The following is a 17,490-nucleotide window of genomic DNA, read 5'->3' as shown; positions in this document are numbered from 1 at the left end:
AGAGGGATATTGGAGTCATAATTAACTCCAAGATGAACATGAGCTGGCAGTGTAACAAGGCCATCAACAAGGCCAATCGCACCGTGTCGTGCATTAGCAGGTGCATGACTAATAGAACAAAGGAGGTGATGCTCCCCCTCTATGCGGCACTGGTCAGGCCACAGTTGGAGCACCGTGTCCAGTTTTGGACACCGCACTTCAAGAGGGATGCGGGGAATCTCGAGAGGGTCCAGAGGAGGGCCACTTGCATGATTAGTGGCCTTCGTGATAGACCCTGCGGGGGGAGGTTGAGAGAGCTGAATCTCTTCAGCCTTCACAAGAGACAGCTGAGGGGAGATCTTGTGGCCACCTATAATTTTATTAGGGGAGGTCAACAGGGAATAGGGGAAGTGCTGTTTACTAAGGCACCCCAGGGAGTGACTAGGAATAACAGGTGTAAACTAGTTGAGAGTGGATTTAGGTTAGATATTAGGAAGACATTTTTCACAATAAGGGTGGCCAGGGTCTGGAATGGGCTTCCAAGAGAGGTGGTGCTATCACCAAGCTTGAAGGTCTTCAAGAGGAGGTTAGATAGTCACCTGGCTGGGGTCATCTGACCTCGGTCCTCTTTCCTGCCAGGGGCAGGGGGTCGGACACAATGATCCATTGTGGTCCCTTCCAACTCTACAATCTAGGAATCTATGAGTTATTATACATAATTAGAAAGATTAATAAAAAAATTAATTAGAAACCACTTACAATTTATATCTATACAAACAGGCACAATTCTATGCATATGTATTTACAAATAATACTCTCTATATAAATAAAACTATCTCCAAACCTATTCCTCTATCTCATGAGAAATTTAACCTTGTTCAAGGAAAGCAGCTGTTCCATGGATGTATCTGGTTTCAGTCTGTATAGTATCACTGCAGTCATACATTAAATAAAACACAGCTGGAGAATGCTCCGCCTCTTTCACCACCCTCTCCTCTAACTGTTTAGTATCAACATCTGTTGAAAACAAGCTTTATGTAATACATATATCATGAACAAGAATTCTCTCTCACTTAACCAAGAACTAATTGAGGTATGATGATCTGAGGTCTCTGCTATACTTATATTTTGATTATGGGTTTTATAATTAAAATTCAAAGATATTCAGTAAAGACTGTCAAACTAAAGAGGGTTTTTTAATGCAAGTAATTTTCAAATGATATGTTTGTGTTGATAGCAAGACAAATGGCTGTTTAGCCTGAGCACAGGCTTAAAAAGCTATAAACTGCTAAATTTCAATTGAAACTGTGAAAAGTGCTCTTTTTAGTGATCACAGACAAGTTATATAATTCCTTTGGGCTTGTTTCATCATTTATAAAATGGTCACATCAATATTTCAGTATTGTTACTTTTAATAAAGTGATACCCATAAAGTGATGTGAAGACAAGGACTGGTATTATTATTGATACGTAAGCATCTCATATAATATTCAGAGTCATTACGCTTATGGGTCAAAACACTGCAGCAAATTTACCCCTACTATACTCCAAATACTTTTAACAAGGTTTATCACAAAACAATGTGACCCATGCTAATTTGAGTTTCTAATCTAATGAGTTTTCTGTAAAAAATGTAATATTTAACTAAATCTTAAAACATGAAAGTCTCCAATTAGATGCTCTTGAGGTGCTGAGGTTGGGTGCTGCATAAAAAGCTAACTTTCTAAGCATTTCTTTGAGATCAAATCTGTCCAAATGCACTTTGCCCTGAAAATTTGCCTTCCAAAATTCAGTTGCATGTCATAAGCAGGTAAGTTGATTTTTTGCCCCAAACAGAAGCATAGAGAGACGCTGTAAGATGGCTAGTGTTTCTCTTCCTTCTCTTCCCTCCAGCAGCTGCATGGACGATGGGACAGAGTCCAACAGGAGCAAATCTTGGGGAGAGGGAGAGGATGCAGTGGTGCAGTCACACGTCACCTTAATTCCTGCTTCACCTAAAGTTTAAAACCAACTGCCCAGCAGCAGTAGTGGCAATTGTATTCAGACAGTGCTGAGGGAGTTAACTGACTTCATGGATCATCTGGATCATGGACTTCATGGATCATCTGAGTCCTTCTAAGGATTAATACTGTAGCTTTTACCTGAGCAGTAACGGGAGGGCGAGTCATCTGAAGATCAGGCTCTGTCCCTGCTCTATGTATCCATAATTGAAATATTTTTGTCCTCATTCTGCCTTTCCAAAAAACAAGGTATCTTATTTGAGGGAATGTGATATGCAAAAAAAGTGTTAGTTCTCTTTTAAAACAGAGAGATAGGAAATTACCTCCCTTTACATAATGTTTTCTTCTTAACTGTGTTTTTTTTCCAGACAAGAGTATTGTGTAACATCTATGATTTATCATCACTCATCTTCATGTTTTTAAGCTTCTCAACTTCTGACCTTTTATGTTATCCATTTTTTAATTAAAAATGATTACATTTACATTTTTCTTCATAGAACTGAGCACACTTATGTTCACATTTTTCTAAAAAATGTAAATTTGGTTCTTCTTCTAGTCCTATTTTTCTACATTTGTAAGATAATGAATAAAATTAAAATGAAAAATTAATCATACTCATGGTTTTTCTCGTCCGAGTTTTCTATTTTACCATACTAACAATTGCAGTCTTCTATATTACACAAAAATCCAGGAACTGCAATTCAGCATTAAAGTCAAGGTTTGCTGAGTCCATTATCTAGTTTGAGAGGCCAGCAACACATACCCCAGAGGAAGATGCAAGATGTCCAGAGTTAGCAGTTAGATGATAATCTGTCCCTTCAATATTAAATCTCCTTTAGCAAAAGTAGTATTTCATTTTCCCATTGGTTACACAACTTTCAAGTTGAAAAAAAATTACTGTTAGACTAAAAAAGCACAAATGAATATAATAAAAAAATATCTTGTTTATTGTTTTGCACTATGGCAAAAAGAATGAAAAGAAGAAAAAATGAAATCCATTTCTTTTTAAGTTTTAGTTTTTAAAAATTGCCAACAAAAATTAAATAACAACCTTTACACTTCAAATTAACGTAGTTTTTGACAAAGCTCCTATAATGGTCCTTTTTTTTTTGGTACTGGTAAAAAATATCCCAGCCAGCTCTACCTTAACACAAATGTTTATTCATCAAATTCACCTTCTTCACCAAAGATGCAAAAAGATAGATACTGACCCATGAACTGACTACAAAAAAGCTTCCTGTAATATAATATTACACCTACATTGGGAGGGTTACCAAATTTTAAGGGATTTACCATATTTACTTGAATACAAGATGAGATTTTCCTCCCAAATCAACATGCAGGCAAAAAGCCCCATCTTACATTCACATACAAGGAAACTTCACTAAATACATTGTTTATCATTAAGCTGCTGCCAAAAGCAGCATGTGCTTAGCAATGGAAACAAACTATAATGTTGATTGAGGACAGCCAACACTGAGCATGACTATAAAACACATGGACCATACGGAGCAAATGTATTGATGGGAACCTACCACAAGGACAGATTAGTATAAGGCATCTAAATAAAATATATGGTAGTGCCCATTGCGTTCAGTACCCCTCTCCCCCAACTTCTTTTCAAGACATGGTGAACCACCACACTGAATACATTTAGACCTCCTCTGCACTCCCATTTCCAATGAGCCCTGTGTTTTAGCCACCTTTAAATGGCTGGAAAACATCAGACAAGTAAACTGTTGGGCCTGAAACGGTTTACCCAGAATCCCTCCATCACCCCATCACATATGCTTAGTGTGGCCCTGCCCTCCAGATGGAGCTGGACCAGGTTGCCCTGTACCTCATCTGCATATACATTTTTGGAGGATCCCAGGACTCATGACAAAAGCACTTAGTTCCAGCCATGAGTGGGGCTAATTAAACATTAATTCTGTGGGGGATAGCTGGGGTACACACACACACAGCAGTGCTGAGCTGTGGGGTCACCCTGGCTTGAAATGCTGCTGTGTCTGCTGGGGACCAGCCCAAATGAACTGTAAATCATGAACCTTTTGGCTTTGGACTAATGTCCTGCATAGTTTGTACTATATAAAAGCAGGTACAGAAGTGCCGATTAAAAATGTGCTTATGGAGTATGTGTACTAAAACTTGCAGCAGTTTGAAAAGAAGTCAACTTCATAAATTCCAGATGAACTAAGTCTAAGGGTACCTATAGTAATTTCCCTATATGCAAGTTACTACAGGTATGTTTATTACTATGTCAGTGTTTTCAAATTTGCTTTTCACTTTCATATGCTCAAGGAAAGCAGGGTCTGACAGCAAAGAAGGGACTGCCCTCAGCCTCCAAAATTTATTTTCCCTGCTGTAGCAATGGGAGTGGGACAAAAATCAAAGAAAACCTGCAATAATTAGATTTTATACTTGGAAAATTATAACAAATTTATGAATTTCCCATGTATAGAATCTAATTTTTGGGAGGTCATCTCATAATCATGTTATAAACTTCAGGGTCATCATATTTGAATAAATATAGCAGTTATACATTATAGGACAGGGGTCGGCAACCCCCCAGCACACATGCTAGAGTGTGACCCTCAAAACATTTTGTTTTGTACACATACCTCCACACAGATGGGGGGGAAGGGACTGGGGCCTTGGCCCCAGGCTCTGGGCAGGCCTCTGCCACAGAGCCTGGGCTGCTCACAGCAGGCAGTAGGGAGGCTGCAATGAGCTGCACCAAGGTTTGCGGAGTTCTGGCCTGGCTTGTTGCTGGTGATGGGTGCATGCAAGCATCAGGGCAGACAGCAGGGAAGGGGCTGAGGCTGTGCTGCCACAACAAAGATCTGGCCCCTCGCAGCTACCCCGCCATCCACCCCTGGCACACCAACATCTTACAAGTTGAGGTTCGAGTGTTTTTGGCACTCTGCCCAAAAGCATTGCTAACTCCTCTTATAGGACATTGAAAATGAAGTTCAGAGAGATAAACTTTTCTCAAACATGTAAGGAAATGAATATGTAAAAGTAAAAATCAGCTCCTAGTTAATGCTAGCTCCCACTCTTCAATAAGGTTGTTCTGGAAATATAACTCTTTTTTCCTAAGAAGTCTTATGTTTTGAAAGTTCCAAAAATTTAAAATAATTCATTTAACAGCTTCCTTGCTGGGATCTACACAAATCCAGATGATCAGATTAGAACTATTTTATTGCTCTGAATATTTCGAGTTACATGAATTCTAGGATTCTTTGTAATTAAGCAAATTTGACACCTGGGAAATTACAATGCGTTTCTCTTTGATTTTATTAAATTTACAAATACTAGTGTGCTGTCCATCCCCTCCCTTGTCTTGAAATAGCAATAAATTATGAACTTCAGCCAATAATATTCATACCCTAAACTAGCTTCCTATTGCAGATGCCAAATAAAAAAGCTTTTTCTAAATTTATAGATCCTTCCATGTTCTAGCACTAGTAACATGCTTCACTTGTTTCAGTGGTGTATACACTAGAGTAACTAGAAATCTTCACTTTGGGAAGACCACCTCTGAGACCCATCATCTTGTTAGAACTAAATTTAGAAGCTCTGTTTTTCACTTTCTACTTCTGCTTATAATAGGCACAGTTCTCATCTTCCTTAGCTTATAAAAAATACAAACTAACAATAGACTAAAATAGTGGTCCTCAACTTTACTGGCCCCGTGAGCTGGATCAGTGGCACAGGGTAGGTCACTGGAACAGATCCAGTGCAAGGTCACTCTGCAGATGCGTTCTGGTGTCCCAGTGTGACTGTGCATACTGAATCCGGCCATTACATGGATGTATAACCCAGAACGAGGGCCTCCCACAAAATTTGGCAGCAGGGGAGTGATGGCAGAGTTAACTGCGATGGCTTTGGGAGCAGTTACCACAAGTGGGACTGGATGACATGACTCCATAGACCAGATTTGTCCCACAGAACAGAGGTTGAGCACCACTGAGCTAAATATTTAAAGTCCATTGGTATTTGCGTGGATAAGGCTCTCAATCTAACCTGCTATATTTTATGATTATTAGTATTATACAAATAATATCATTATGCTCTGTTTAATAGGTCTGTTTTTATTTTTTATACACACACACATTTTAGGGGTGCACAGATAGATTTTTTGTGCTGACACCAATGACTGTTTTTTAACAAGCCACATCAGCTGATACTGATCCAATTGCCAATATGCAGCCGGGCAGCATGGAAAGCAGTGTCCAGCTGGTAAGTCTTGTGGGGGAAGAAGTGAGGGCAGAGGGAAGGGGAGTTGGGGGGGGAACAGACCAGGCCCACTGTGGTGAGGGAGGGAGTGGGGCTGGCACTGGGGCAGGGTGGGGCGTGGGATGGAGCCATGCCTCATCCAAAGAGTGCGGGGGAGGGAGTGGGGGGCAGCTCCCATTGCTGCACACACCCCGGGAGCGCATGGGGGTGTGTGCCCCCCAGATGTGTAGGCAAGGCAAGGGCAGGCTGCCACTGTAGACTGGGGCCAGTGTTGGGCTCTTCCTGGCAGGGGGGCTGGGCTGGGATGTGCTTGGAACCAGTGACAGTGGTGCTGGGAGGGGGGGCTACAGCAAATTTTGGAGTGGCTGTAGCCCCCCTCGTAAACCCCCATCATAGCACCGCCGCTGCCTGCCCCAAACATAGCCCTGGCCCAACTACCCCAGCAGGAAGAGCCCAGCACCACCCCCGACCCCAGCCTGCAGCAGCAGCCCACCCTTGCTATGCATGCAGATCTGGGGAGCACATGCCCCCTCATGTCCTCCTGGGGTGTGTACAATGATGGGAGCTGCCTCCCCTTCCCCACATCCCCCCCAAACAAGCCACTTGCGGCTCTGTCCCATGCCCCACCTAGACTGTGCACTGCCTGCATCTGCCCTAGCCCCACTCCCTCCCTCACCACAGGGACCTTGGTCTGCCCACCCCCCCACGCCACTTCCCCCACAACAGACTTACCAGCCAGACACTACTCTCCACACTGCCAAGCTGCACTCCTGGCTGCGTGAATACTGCGGCTGCGTGCATGCAAGCAGCATTTATCAGTGATATTATTGGCCAAAAAATGCCGACTGCTGATAATGGCAATTTTCCTTTCATCAGTGCCATTACAATATGGGAATGATGTATTGGTGCACCTCTACTATATTTTCCAAAAAACTTTTCACTCCCCAGCAACTTCTGTAGTACATATTTTCTCTCTGAAAAGTACACCAAAGGACACATAACACCATGAGGTAGCTCTTTTCTTCTAATTATACACTGCTCCAAAGAACAATCCTTCTTGTTATTTTCATCGGGGTGAAAGACCTTGAAATTTAGAACTGCCTCTCATCACTATAACTAGTGTGAACAGTCAGATAGCTTCTTTCTGTAAACTGTTTATTACATAAGAGAGAAATGCACTTAGAAATACAGCAGTGCACATTTTATCTTAGCAGAAGGGAAAAGACTGACAATCATATGCTGTTAGTTTCAGGGTACAGATTGTGATGTACTGACTGAACCAGACGTATACAAAAAAGAATAATATATGTATCTGTTAATATTTGCTCCTGGCAAGCTAGCGTGTGATTTCTAGTTTCTGGATCAGAGGTCTGGCACATATGTGCATGGAATGAAAGTATGGGATATTATGGATATGGAAAACTTACCTTGAGTTTGAAAGGGAAATATAGTATATTTGGAAGTCTTTCATCTTATATTTATACAAGAAATTTCCAGATGTAGCCAGACTGCCCTCTTCAAAGCCTCCATGACTCCATTAAATTTGTTATGTGCTTGGGGGAAATTAGGAGATTCACCTAATGCTTCTCTGTGGTAATGATACTCTACACAATAATTTATTTGTTCAGAAGTCTAATTATCTGTAAATGCTCTTAATTATTTCTAGTTATTCTTCCTACTAAGAAATTATAGAAGACTGATGTTAAGAAAAACCTAAATCTATATAAGATAAACCATACACACACACACACACGCTCATGCACTCACACAAAACAAAAAAATAGTCCCTTCTTCCCTCCAAAGCTTGGGGAGGGGGAAGGAGGGAAAGGAGTAGAGAAAATGATTATTAACTACCCAAAGTACAGGGTATACTCCTTTCATGCTAGTCAGATTTTTAAATGATCAGAAAATTACAGTATCACCCAGATATGTACAATGTTTCACTACCCGAGTTAATATTAGCCAAACAACAAAACTTTCTTAAAGGTTACATTTGGGCATGGGTATTTTAAGGATCTAGCACTGAATTATATATTTTCTATATGCTTTGTAAATGAAGAGAGCATCCCTTCAACTGTGCAAAAATAAACTCTAACAGTAAATAGTTAGAAATTTCAAATATTTGCAGCAAATCTCAGATCTTTCCACTAGCTTTTACTGTACTATCTGGCAACATCAGCTGTAAAATCCATCAATAAAACAGCAAGATAAAGTTTACAAAAATATTTCCAAAAGAGATCTGGATTTGTATTCCAAATTTAAAGCATAAAGATGACATTATTTAAGCCAAAAATAAAAAAAAATAAAGAATGGTGTCATAAAGCTTGTATAGATGATATAACCTAGAAGTATTGCTTTTTATTGTACAGTCTTTCTTCAAAATGACTTCATTTATAAAACTTTTCACAGCTGAAAACAGAAGTCCCGATCACATTTTTTCCTGATGTCATGTTGCAATAAAAACTTAAAGATTACAAAAACCTTTCAAGCTAAAACTATATGCAGAATTATACTCAGCGTACTTCTATAAATAATTCAAGAATTAGAAAATACTTTAAAGATTAGCCTTAGTAAAAGAAGGTAAAGATCTCAGATCTGCTAAATTTCAATGCATATATTAGCACCCCTCTCTTTTCTTCCCTACAGGTTTTTGAGGATGGAGTAGATTAAGGACTCTTGCCAATTGGTTGTGGTGTTTACTGTATTACCTCACTTCTGGCAATATTAATGTAGGTTGTCTATTTGGATACTGTTGGGTTTCACTGCTATTGTACATTTGAAATTCTGTAAAATCATTTATAGAGCTTGGGCTAAGTAATTTATAACTGATCCAAATACATAAAATCTAATATCATGGTTATTTTAAATCAAATTGCAGCTTCAAAAATGAACAGAAATGAAATAAAATAGTAGCTGAGTAACAGCTGTCATTTCATAGTAGATATCTGCTTTTGAGAAAGACCTGAAAAATAAATGGAATTGAATATATCACCATCTGTAAGTCTTTCTATGAGAGACAGTTAAAAACAATAAAAAATAATCACTAGGTTTATCAATCAATTAGTCCATCACCAATGAATCAGGTTAAATAAGAAATATTATCCAGAGAATAGTAAGATGTCACACATTGTTTATTCAGATGTTATTTTATGTAAAAATGATATTGCTAGATTGATCTGATGAAAAGCAAATATTTACTATTTAGTTTATGATTAACCGCTAATTATATACCTTATAAGCTAACAAAACAAGACTGAAATTGAAAATCAGGATTTACTTATTGTGCTCACTGCATAGAAAAGTTGCTTTACATATTCAAGGAAGAGCATCTTAATAGATTCTTAAGATTGATCAGTTAAGGACTAAATGGAAAAGGGACTTAAAAAAAGTCAGAAAAGTGCTGTAAGAAATCTTACTTTATTAGCAAAAACACAGTACTTTTTCCCTATCCCTTAGGTATCTCAAAATCCTTTACAAACATGACTCTACCCTTGTAACATATCTGAGAGGGAGGTATTTTTCTTAATTGAAAAATGGGAACAGAGACAATTCAGAATGTCTGGATTCACTTTATTCCCACTGTTAAAACTTGTGACATAGATGAGATTGTTCAGCAGAATATTTTGAGCCTTGTCCTGTATTTGCTTTGGCTAGCCACCGTTTGAAGTGTATAGTAAATCAGAGCACTACTACTATTCCAAGTGACCAAGTGCTTTCACAGCTGTGTTAAGACAAGCAATAGGATCATCAAGGTCTTTCCCATCTCATTACATCTCTCTGCATGTTTTCATGTCCTCCCTCCATTTGTCTAATCCCCTCCTTCAATTCTTAAGACTATTTCAACGTGTCATTGTATAACTGACTATATCAGACCATTGTTCACTCATTATTGCAAGTCTGAGTGAAGCTGCTTTTTACATTCTTTCAATCAGTAGTTTTTAGCTAGCTAACACTGTTAAAATATTCCTAAGGAGGTGACAAATAGTTTTGCTAATTTGCATTGTACGTGCATATATGAACATGAACCTTAAGGAAAAATCATGCACAGCCAAGATTCTGTAAATGAGAAAACACAGATTTATGAAAAAGTGAAAAAATCCCTAAGGCAGGTGATTACAATGGATCATAATCATACTGAGGAAGTTTGAAGAAAAGCAAGACTGTTGAAGTGCATTTGGCTAAATTCAGTTTTAGAAGCAAGATACCAATGTCTGTTTCATGAAGACACAAAAAAAAGTGTTCCTCCAAAGCATTTTTACTTTCAAGACATACAGCTGGGAGATTTGGAACTGCACCAAAAAACCAACAGAAACAGAAAACTGAATGAAACATTCATGGATTTGTGGTGTTAGTAAGAAGTAAAAAAGGGAAATTGATCATACACCAAAAATCAATAGCTAGACACCACACTGCAATTTAAAAAGTACCTTAGATTATAACCGATAGCCCTAGCTTATGATAAAATGGCAACCATGTCTAGGAATAAGGAATAGGCAGAGAAGACGTACAATGAAGGCAGGGAATGATCAATTTCTGAAAATAATTTCAATGAATAAAAATTTTAAATAATACAGGTAGATTAAATGTTTAAGTGGCTTTGAACAGTAGACAAAAAGCTATAGATATTTTAGAATCTACCTTATTATGGTGCTCTTTTGTTCACAGATTGCAAACAATGCCTAAACTGGTGACTAGTATAGGAGGATACCTCCATGGATGACAGGGTGGGCCCTAAAGTCTGGTACAGGAAAGGACTTCTCCCATCCCTAGCCTCTCCTTTATGTGGTCATGACAGTCCTATGAAGGAATGATGGTATCAGTTTCCAACCCGTCTTGTAAATCCCATTAATTCACAATGGGCCCAGGTGCTCGCCGACACAGTTCTTAACTGATCAAATGTGAGGCTTTATCACAAGCATTTGTCCAGTCTGACAATGCTTTTGTTAATAACTAATAAGGATATTTTTCACAAATTTGTGCTTTGAAAAAGTTTTACTGTAATATAGCACACATTGTCAGAGCATATAGGCTGAAGGATACATGAAGAACAGGGGCACTAAAAAAAACGTCTAAAATCAAAAAAACTCTCTTTCCTCTATATTTGTGTACCAAGTCCATACTGGTTTTCCCTATCTCATGACTCTTCACCGTTTTGCAACTGCCTATTTTCTTATCTCATTTCCTACCAATTCGTGTCCATCTGACACATCTTGGCATTTTCTTGCTCTCCTTCTACATACATGTGTCTTTTCTCTTGCATGTACGTGCCCTCCCATGTCCTCTGCACTATTCAGTTCCACCGGGCCCCTTCTAATTCTTCTTCAGGACCTTCTTTACATAGCTTTAACAACAAAAAGTAAAAACTGAAACAAAAATTTGAGAGCACCATTCCTCCCCTTCTCCTGCCCCCCCGCCCCGGGCCAAGGATTTCACATTTTGTTCTTTTTTCTTTCTTTATTGTTAGCAAAATGATTTGGCTGTTTATGCTGCATGATCTATTTATATGATCAGGCTGCCTTAATGACATTTCTGATTTTAGTGATACAGAAAATTTTTTGTGTTGAGCTGTAATAGCTTCAGTCATGTATGCTACTGGAATTAAATTAGAATGACTACTTTAATGAAGGGTGTTTTGTGTATTTTTTAAAAATATATCAACAAAACTGAAGAGAAAAATCATATTATTCTTTAGGAAAATCCAAAATCAAAAGGACTTCTTTTTTATTCTAGATAACCAGTTTAGTCTCCTATAGTTATGAAGAGGTCATTTGGTTGGAAAAAGAGAGATAAAGATTGACCTTTAAATTAGTCAATCACCATAAGCTGCACTTGATCATCATTGCAGTATGTTATCTTATAAAGACACACAAAGGTTCATAAAGAATAAGCATACTATCACTAGCACTATTGTTAAAGCTATACCAGAAAGCTTAATATTTCAATACTGTACATGTTTAAAGCAACAGTATACACAGGTGATGAAAGCCAGTCACTGAAAAATTTATTGTTCTGCTAGAACAAGTTTACACTTGGAATGAATTCTAAAAACTCCATGCCATTAGGAAGTTTTAGTGGGTTTATAGTGGAAATAAAAACAGAAATAAAAAAAAATACATGACAATCCAAAATATAGAATGCATTTTGAATGTGATCAGTGGAGGTTTCTCCTTCTTTTACATCAGTATGCTTTCCCATACCACCTGGAAATCAAGTTTTATTTAACTTTGGGAAGAGGTCCCTACATTGTGCATTCTCTCCTTTTCCAAATTAAATTGTTGATAAATGTGGCTGGACAGGTTGCTAGAATGATTATACAAAATTAATCACTAAAACCCTTTTCTTCCATTAAGATATCATATTGAATGACCATTATAATGCTTTCAATGATTTACAACATAAACTTAACTCAAAGTAATTGTTTCTACCAATTAATACAATATCTTCCAAACAAATTGATCCTTTTTTGATATTTTGTATGTCTTTGCCTACACTATATAGTACCTGTCACAATGAATTCAAAAGGAACTGAGGATAGGTAACAGCTCTCAGATCAAGGCAGAGTATAGGTAAGGTATTTACTCACCTTGCATTTAAAAACCATAGTAACATTTTGATTGGCACAGTGGTACTTCGGTTTGAAAAATTCTATCTTTAGAACTGGCTTGGCTTAGTACCACCATTATGCAAAAAAATGGAGACTGGTAAATCCTGAATACATTGTATTATACTGTAATTGCATGAATTGTGTTACCAGTTGGAAGTTTCATCCTAAAATGAGACATTTAGGCCAACTGAACCGAATCTATTTCACTATCTTGCACACCTTTAAGAAATTTTGAATTCTTTGTCTTCTAAATCCTTCTGAGGACATAGCATAGTTATGAAGTATTGGGATTTCCAATCAGTGCCTGCTCAGATTTGCTTTCATATTAAATGTTTCAGAACAACAAGAAAAGCAATTTGTTTATAAGGTTCATTACCACAATTGTGCATTTGAAATCTATTTTCCTCCATCAGCTAGCAATTGGACCAATTATTAGCTTTGACACAAAGCCCTATAACTTACTGGTGATTTATTCAGTGCTGATGTGCATATTTTTAATGGCATAAGAAGCAACAGAAAATGATGTCTTTATCATCATGGAGTTAAATTTAAATGGATAAATTTAAAACATATATAATCTTTTTTTAAAACAAATTGTTAGCTAGTCAATTTCCTGCCAGTGCTTATTTGGGCTAAGGTGACAGCAGGCTTTGAGTCAGCAGCAGTGGAACAGCCGGGGAAATACTAAACCTCATTTATGAAGTGATTGCTTTTCGGAAAAAGTAGTTCAAATATAAAAACCATTAGAATCGATTTCAACAGCTTCAAAAATGTAGAATATACCCTAAACTAACAATTTATCTTGCTAAAGTATATTTGACTTACATTCAAATTCCTATCCCAGATCTGGATGGAGCCATCCTGGCAGCCAGCTGCAATAAGTTTACCATCTCTGCTGTATGTGCAAGTTGTAGGAATCACCCGTTTGCCTTGAACAGACCGTGGTTTAAACACACCTTTGTGCTTTTTCTCATTGTTAACATCCCATGTTCTCACAGTTCTGGAAAGAAATTCAAAGAAAGAACTGATTTATAAACAATTAATACATATTAACCAAATTCTCTTAATGACTATATCTTTGGGCAGACATTCTCCAGCATAACTGAACTAAAGTATACATGGTATTGTTTTCATTTAAATAAAATTATATGACTGTAAATTAATACAAAAAATATAGTATGATGGTCAAGTGAGCAGCATATACAAAATCAATTTATAAACTGACCTTATATCCTATTTTTTCAAATTGCCCAGAGGTGCAATACTCCCATTCCTCTAACACTTACCTTAGAATATACAATCATAAAAATTCCAATAAACAAAGACTGATATAAAAAAAAATGTTCAGCAGTCTCACCTACTACTGAAGACCTGAAAGATAAATTTAGCCCTTTGCCAAAGCTACTAAAATTCTCAGGGCTAAGCATAAATGCTTCTACAAACTTAAGTGGAAATAGGCAATATGCTATTTTTCTGCCTTATTCTGATGCTACATCAACTGGTAAATGCCAATATTACAGGGTAGCTTCTCATTAATCAGACCCATATTTACTTACAAAGACATTTTTATAGTTATTAATTGTGATATTATTGCAATTCTATAGAGCTGAACTTGGAGTGAGATTTTGAGTTCTGTTGTTAAGGCGTTCCTCACATGTTTTACAATGAATCATTTATGGAGAATTCTTTTTTACAACCGAGTTTCTCCCACATTATCTGTTTAATAAACATATTCTTTAAAAAAAAAAAAGAAGAAAGAATGCATGTCTGGATCTTTCAATGTTTCTTAGCTACACATAAACATACAAATGAGAGAGGGCAGAGATACAGGTGGAATCTTTAAACTGTCTTAGGGATAAATGTTTTCTGTCTTTTTAAAAAGTTTAATTCCTTCCAGATAAGAATTCTAAACTCTTCTGGCATCTAATGCATAAGAGTGTTTCAGAATTTGGCAAGGCAAAGAAGATCATTTGGAAAGAAAGAAATCATGACATTCTCAGGACAACCCGATTTGTTTAAACTACACAAATAATCAATACCTATGACTCAAAAGCAAGCAATTCATTGATTCTATTAACAAAACAAATACAACTCTGTTAAAAAAGCCATTTTCCAAGAGTAGGACACAGAGACACAAAACTGAAATAGCTGGTAAAGGGAGAGGTTACATACAACAGTAAAACAAATCAGTCTAGCAAATTATTTGAAAGCTATAGCCCCATGCTATAATATTTTGCTTATAATATTTAAAGGTAAGTAGATTCGTGGTAGGAAGAAATCAGTAAAACGAAGTGAAGGAGGTCTCCAAATGCTCTAGTCAAGTCTATTTTAATTACAGAGACTCTCCAAACAATATCTTCTTGTACACTGTACATTTACTAGAATTGGCAACCCATGGTCTGTGGGCTTGTGAATATACTGGATCCAGGCCAGGGCAGCTCAGACAATCAGCAACCCACTCCAGCAACAGCAGCAAAAGAGGCATCCCTAGGGTCTATTGCCTAACTTAGGCTTGTTCTCCCTGCTGCAGCTGGGGAAGCATCCCCAGGGTCCTAGCATTTGCCTTTTCCTATCTATTCCCTGCGCAGTACCTACCTGCTGATTGCCAGGAGGTATAAGCCCATGGTGGCAAAAAGTTGCCAACCCCTATTCTAGTCAGTATTATGAGTGTCAGTAACTCAAGATATTTTATTTCATGCCATTTTTTGTTTTCAGTTTTACAAGAAATTTAATTATGTGGTGTGCACAGGAGTCACTAAAAAGTATGGCACTGAAATCAAAATAATATTGAAATTCATGATGATAAATATTTGCTTTTTATTGTCAAACATAAAACAATAAGATGCTTCATAAACTAAAGAAGGGTCTTGGAAGATTAAAATCAGGTGGGCTCATCCTTTGATACAGTTAAAGTAAAAAGTAAACCATTTAAAAACGAGGAGCAGTCATATAAAAAATAATCCCATAAATTCTTCTACTGTCTTTCTACTAATGACTACAGAGTAGCTACTGAATGTATGTCTGCATTGTAGCATTAACATCAGCTCTTAATCAGGTGACTGTCTATTTTACCCACCTAACACCGCCAAGGAATGAAAACAGAAGTATTAGCAATTTTCAGTTCCATTAAAAGTAGGGTGCAATGTTTCACACAATGGCTGTTTTCATCACACATTACACTTTTCAATGTTATTAGTATTTGTATGCTTAATATAGGGGCAGCTGCACTATCAATTCATTTTTAAAAAGTACTTAAGAAGTTTATGTTGAAAACATCAGCATACAATTACTGAGTAACAAGTAATTACAAGATCTCACAATGTTTCAAACCCTCAAAAATCACACAAAACCATAAATTGATAGATAGTGCATCACTTCACAGGATCATACCTATGCTCAACCACATTTCTTCAGTCCATACAAAGATGTAGAAATAAAAGCGATCCCTTACTTTTCTTGATTTCCAGGACTCAGCCTCTAGTGATCTGAAGTGTACTTCTCTGTTGGAGAAGTACAACCCCATGTTCCACTTGTAAAGAACAGCATTGCAAACTCACTTCTGGCAAAAACTCTCTCATTTAACCACACAGAGTGCGTCCAGATGACCACACACATGCCTCTTGCAGCGTCTCAAAGCCCTTTGAAATGTGACAAGAGGCACATGCGGGAACAAAAAAACGTTCCCCACACCGCAAATTTGCAACGTGGGGGCAAAGTTAGACCTCTGGATATCCAGGGGTCAAAAAATACCCTGGGGGAAAAAAGCGGGGCAGGGCACCTTCGAAGCAACTGGAGGCTCAGGTCCTCCACAGAGATACCCTGGTAGCCAGCCAGAGCGTCTCTATGGTTGGCCCTCATCCCATGCTGAAACACGCTGCCTGCCTGTGCATGGCAGGCAGTGTGCCAACTGCAGGGAGCTAGACCTGGGCTCCGTGGCGGTAAGTAGGGGGCAGGGGAACTGGGGGGGCTGGAGGAGGGGGGAGAGGACTATGCCCCCCAAGCCCACCTGACCACTGCCCCTCCTGGTCCCATCCCCTGCCCGCTCCCCTGGCCCTCCCCCGGATGGCTGCCCCGTCCCAGCCCCTGCTTGCTCCCCCATCGCTGCCCTGCCTGGTCCCAGCATCCTGGCAAAATAAAGCCCTGCACTCACCGGCAGTAGCAGCTGCCTTTGGGGTCACTGGGAACTTGTGGTACAGCCCCCTCCACACAACACGGGGCATCGGGGGGCAGCAGGGACTGGCCCCAGTGGCCTGGAACCTGCACTGCCACTGCCCCATTGCACAGGAGTGGCCTGGGTCAGCGGGGTGCTGCACAGCTCCAAGAGCTGCCAGGCAGCTGGGGCTGCTCAGACTAAGTGGTGCCAGGCCCTGGGTAACAGCCGCAGCAGCCCTAGCTGTCCTACAGTGCATGGAACTGTAGCAGAAAGCCCCCTTTTCCTCTTGCCTGCATTTGCTCTCCCCTCTTTAAATATGTTTTTCCTCTTCTACCTTTTCTTCCTTCCTCTTTCTTTCACTTTAAGATAAGGAATTGTGTTTTAAAATTTGTATGTGTGCATTTTGTATCTCCCTGTGTATTTTGGCATTTTTATCTATTTGTGTGCCATGGCATTTATGGCTTATATTTTATACTCCTCACCTTTCAACTTTCAACTATAAATGTGTTTAGTAA

At 38.6% G+C, this 17,490-nt stretch overlaps 1 protein-coding gene across 1 annotated transcript in view; it reads right to left on the bottom strand.

Moving 5' to 3' along the window:
* The window catches only part of WDR70 (WD repeat domain 70), a 215,168-nt gene that overhangs the window by 102,242 nt on the left and 95,436 nt on the right, over positions 1-17,490 (bottom strand). The window contains exon 6 of the mRNA XM_006028943.2: positions 13,648-13,822. Coding sequence (XP_006029005.1) covers positions 13,648-13,822 — 175 coding nt within the window. The remainder of the gene's footprint in view (positions 1-13,647; positions 13,823-17,490) is intronic.

Source organism: Alligator sinensis, unplaced genomic scaffold, assembly GCF_000455745.1.
Source record: "Alligator sinensis unplaced genomic scaffold, ASM45574v1 scaffold881_1, whole genome shotgun sequence".
Lineage (NCBI taxonomy): Eukaryota > Metazoa > Chordata > Crocodylia > Alligatoridae > Alligator > Alligator sinensis.
This window is presented reverse-complemented; position numbering and strand designations above follow the sequence as displayed.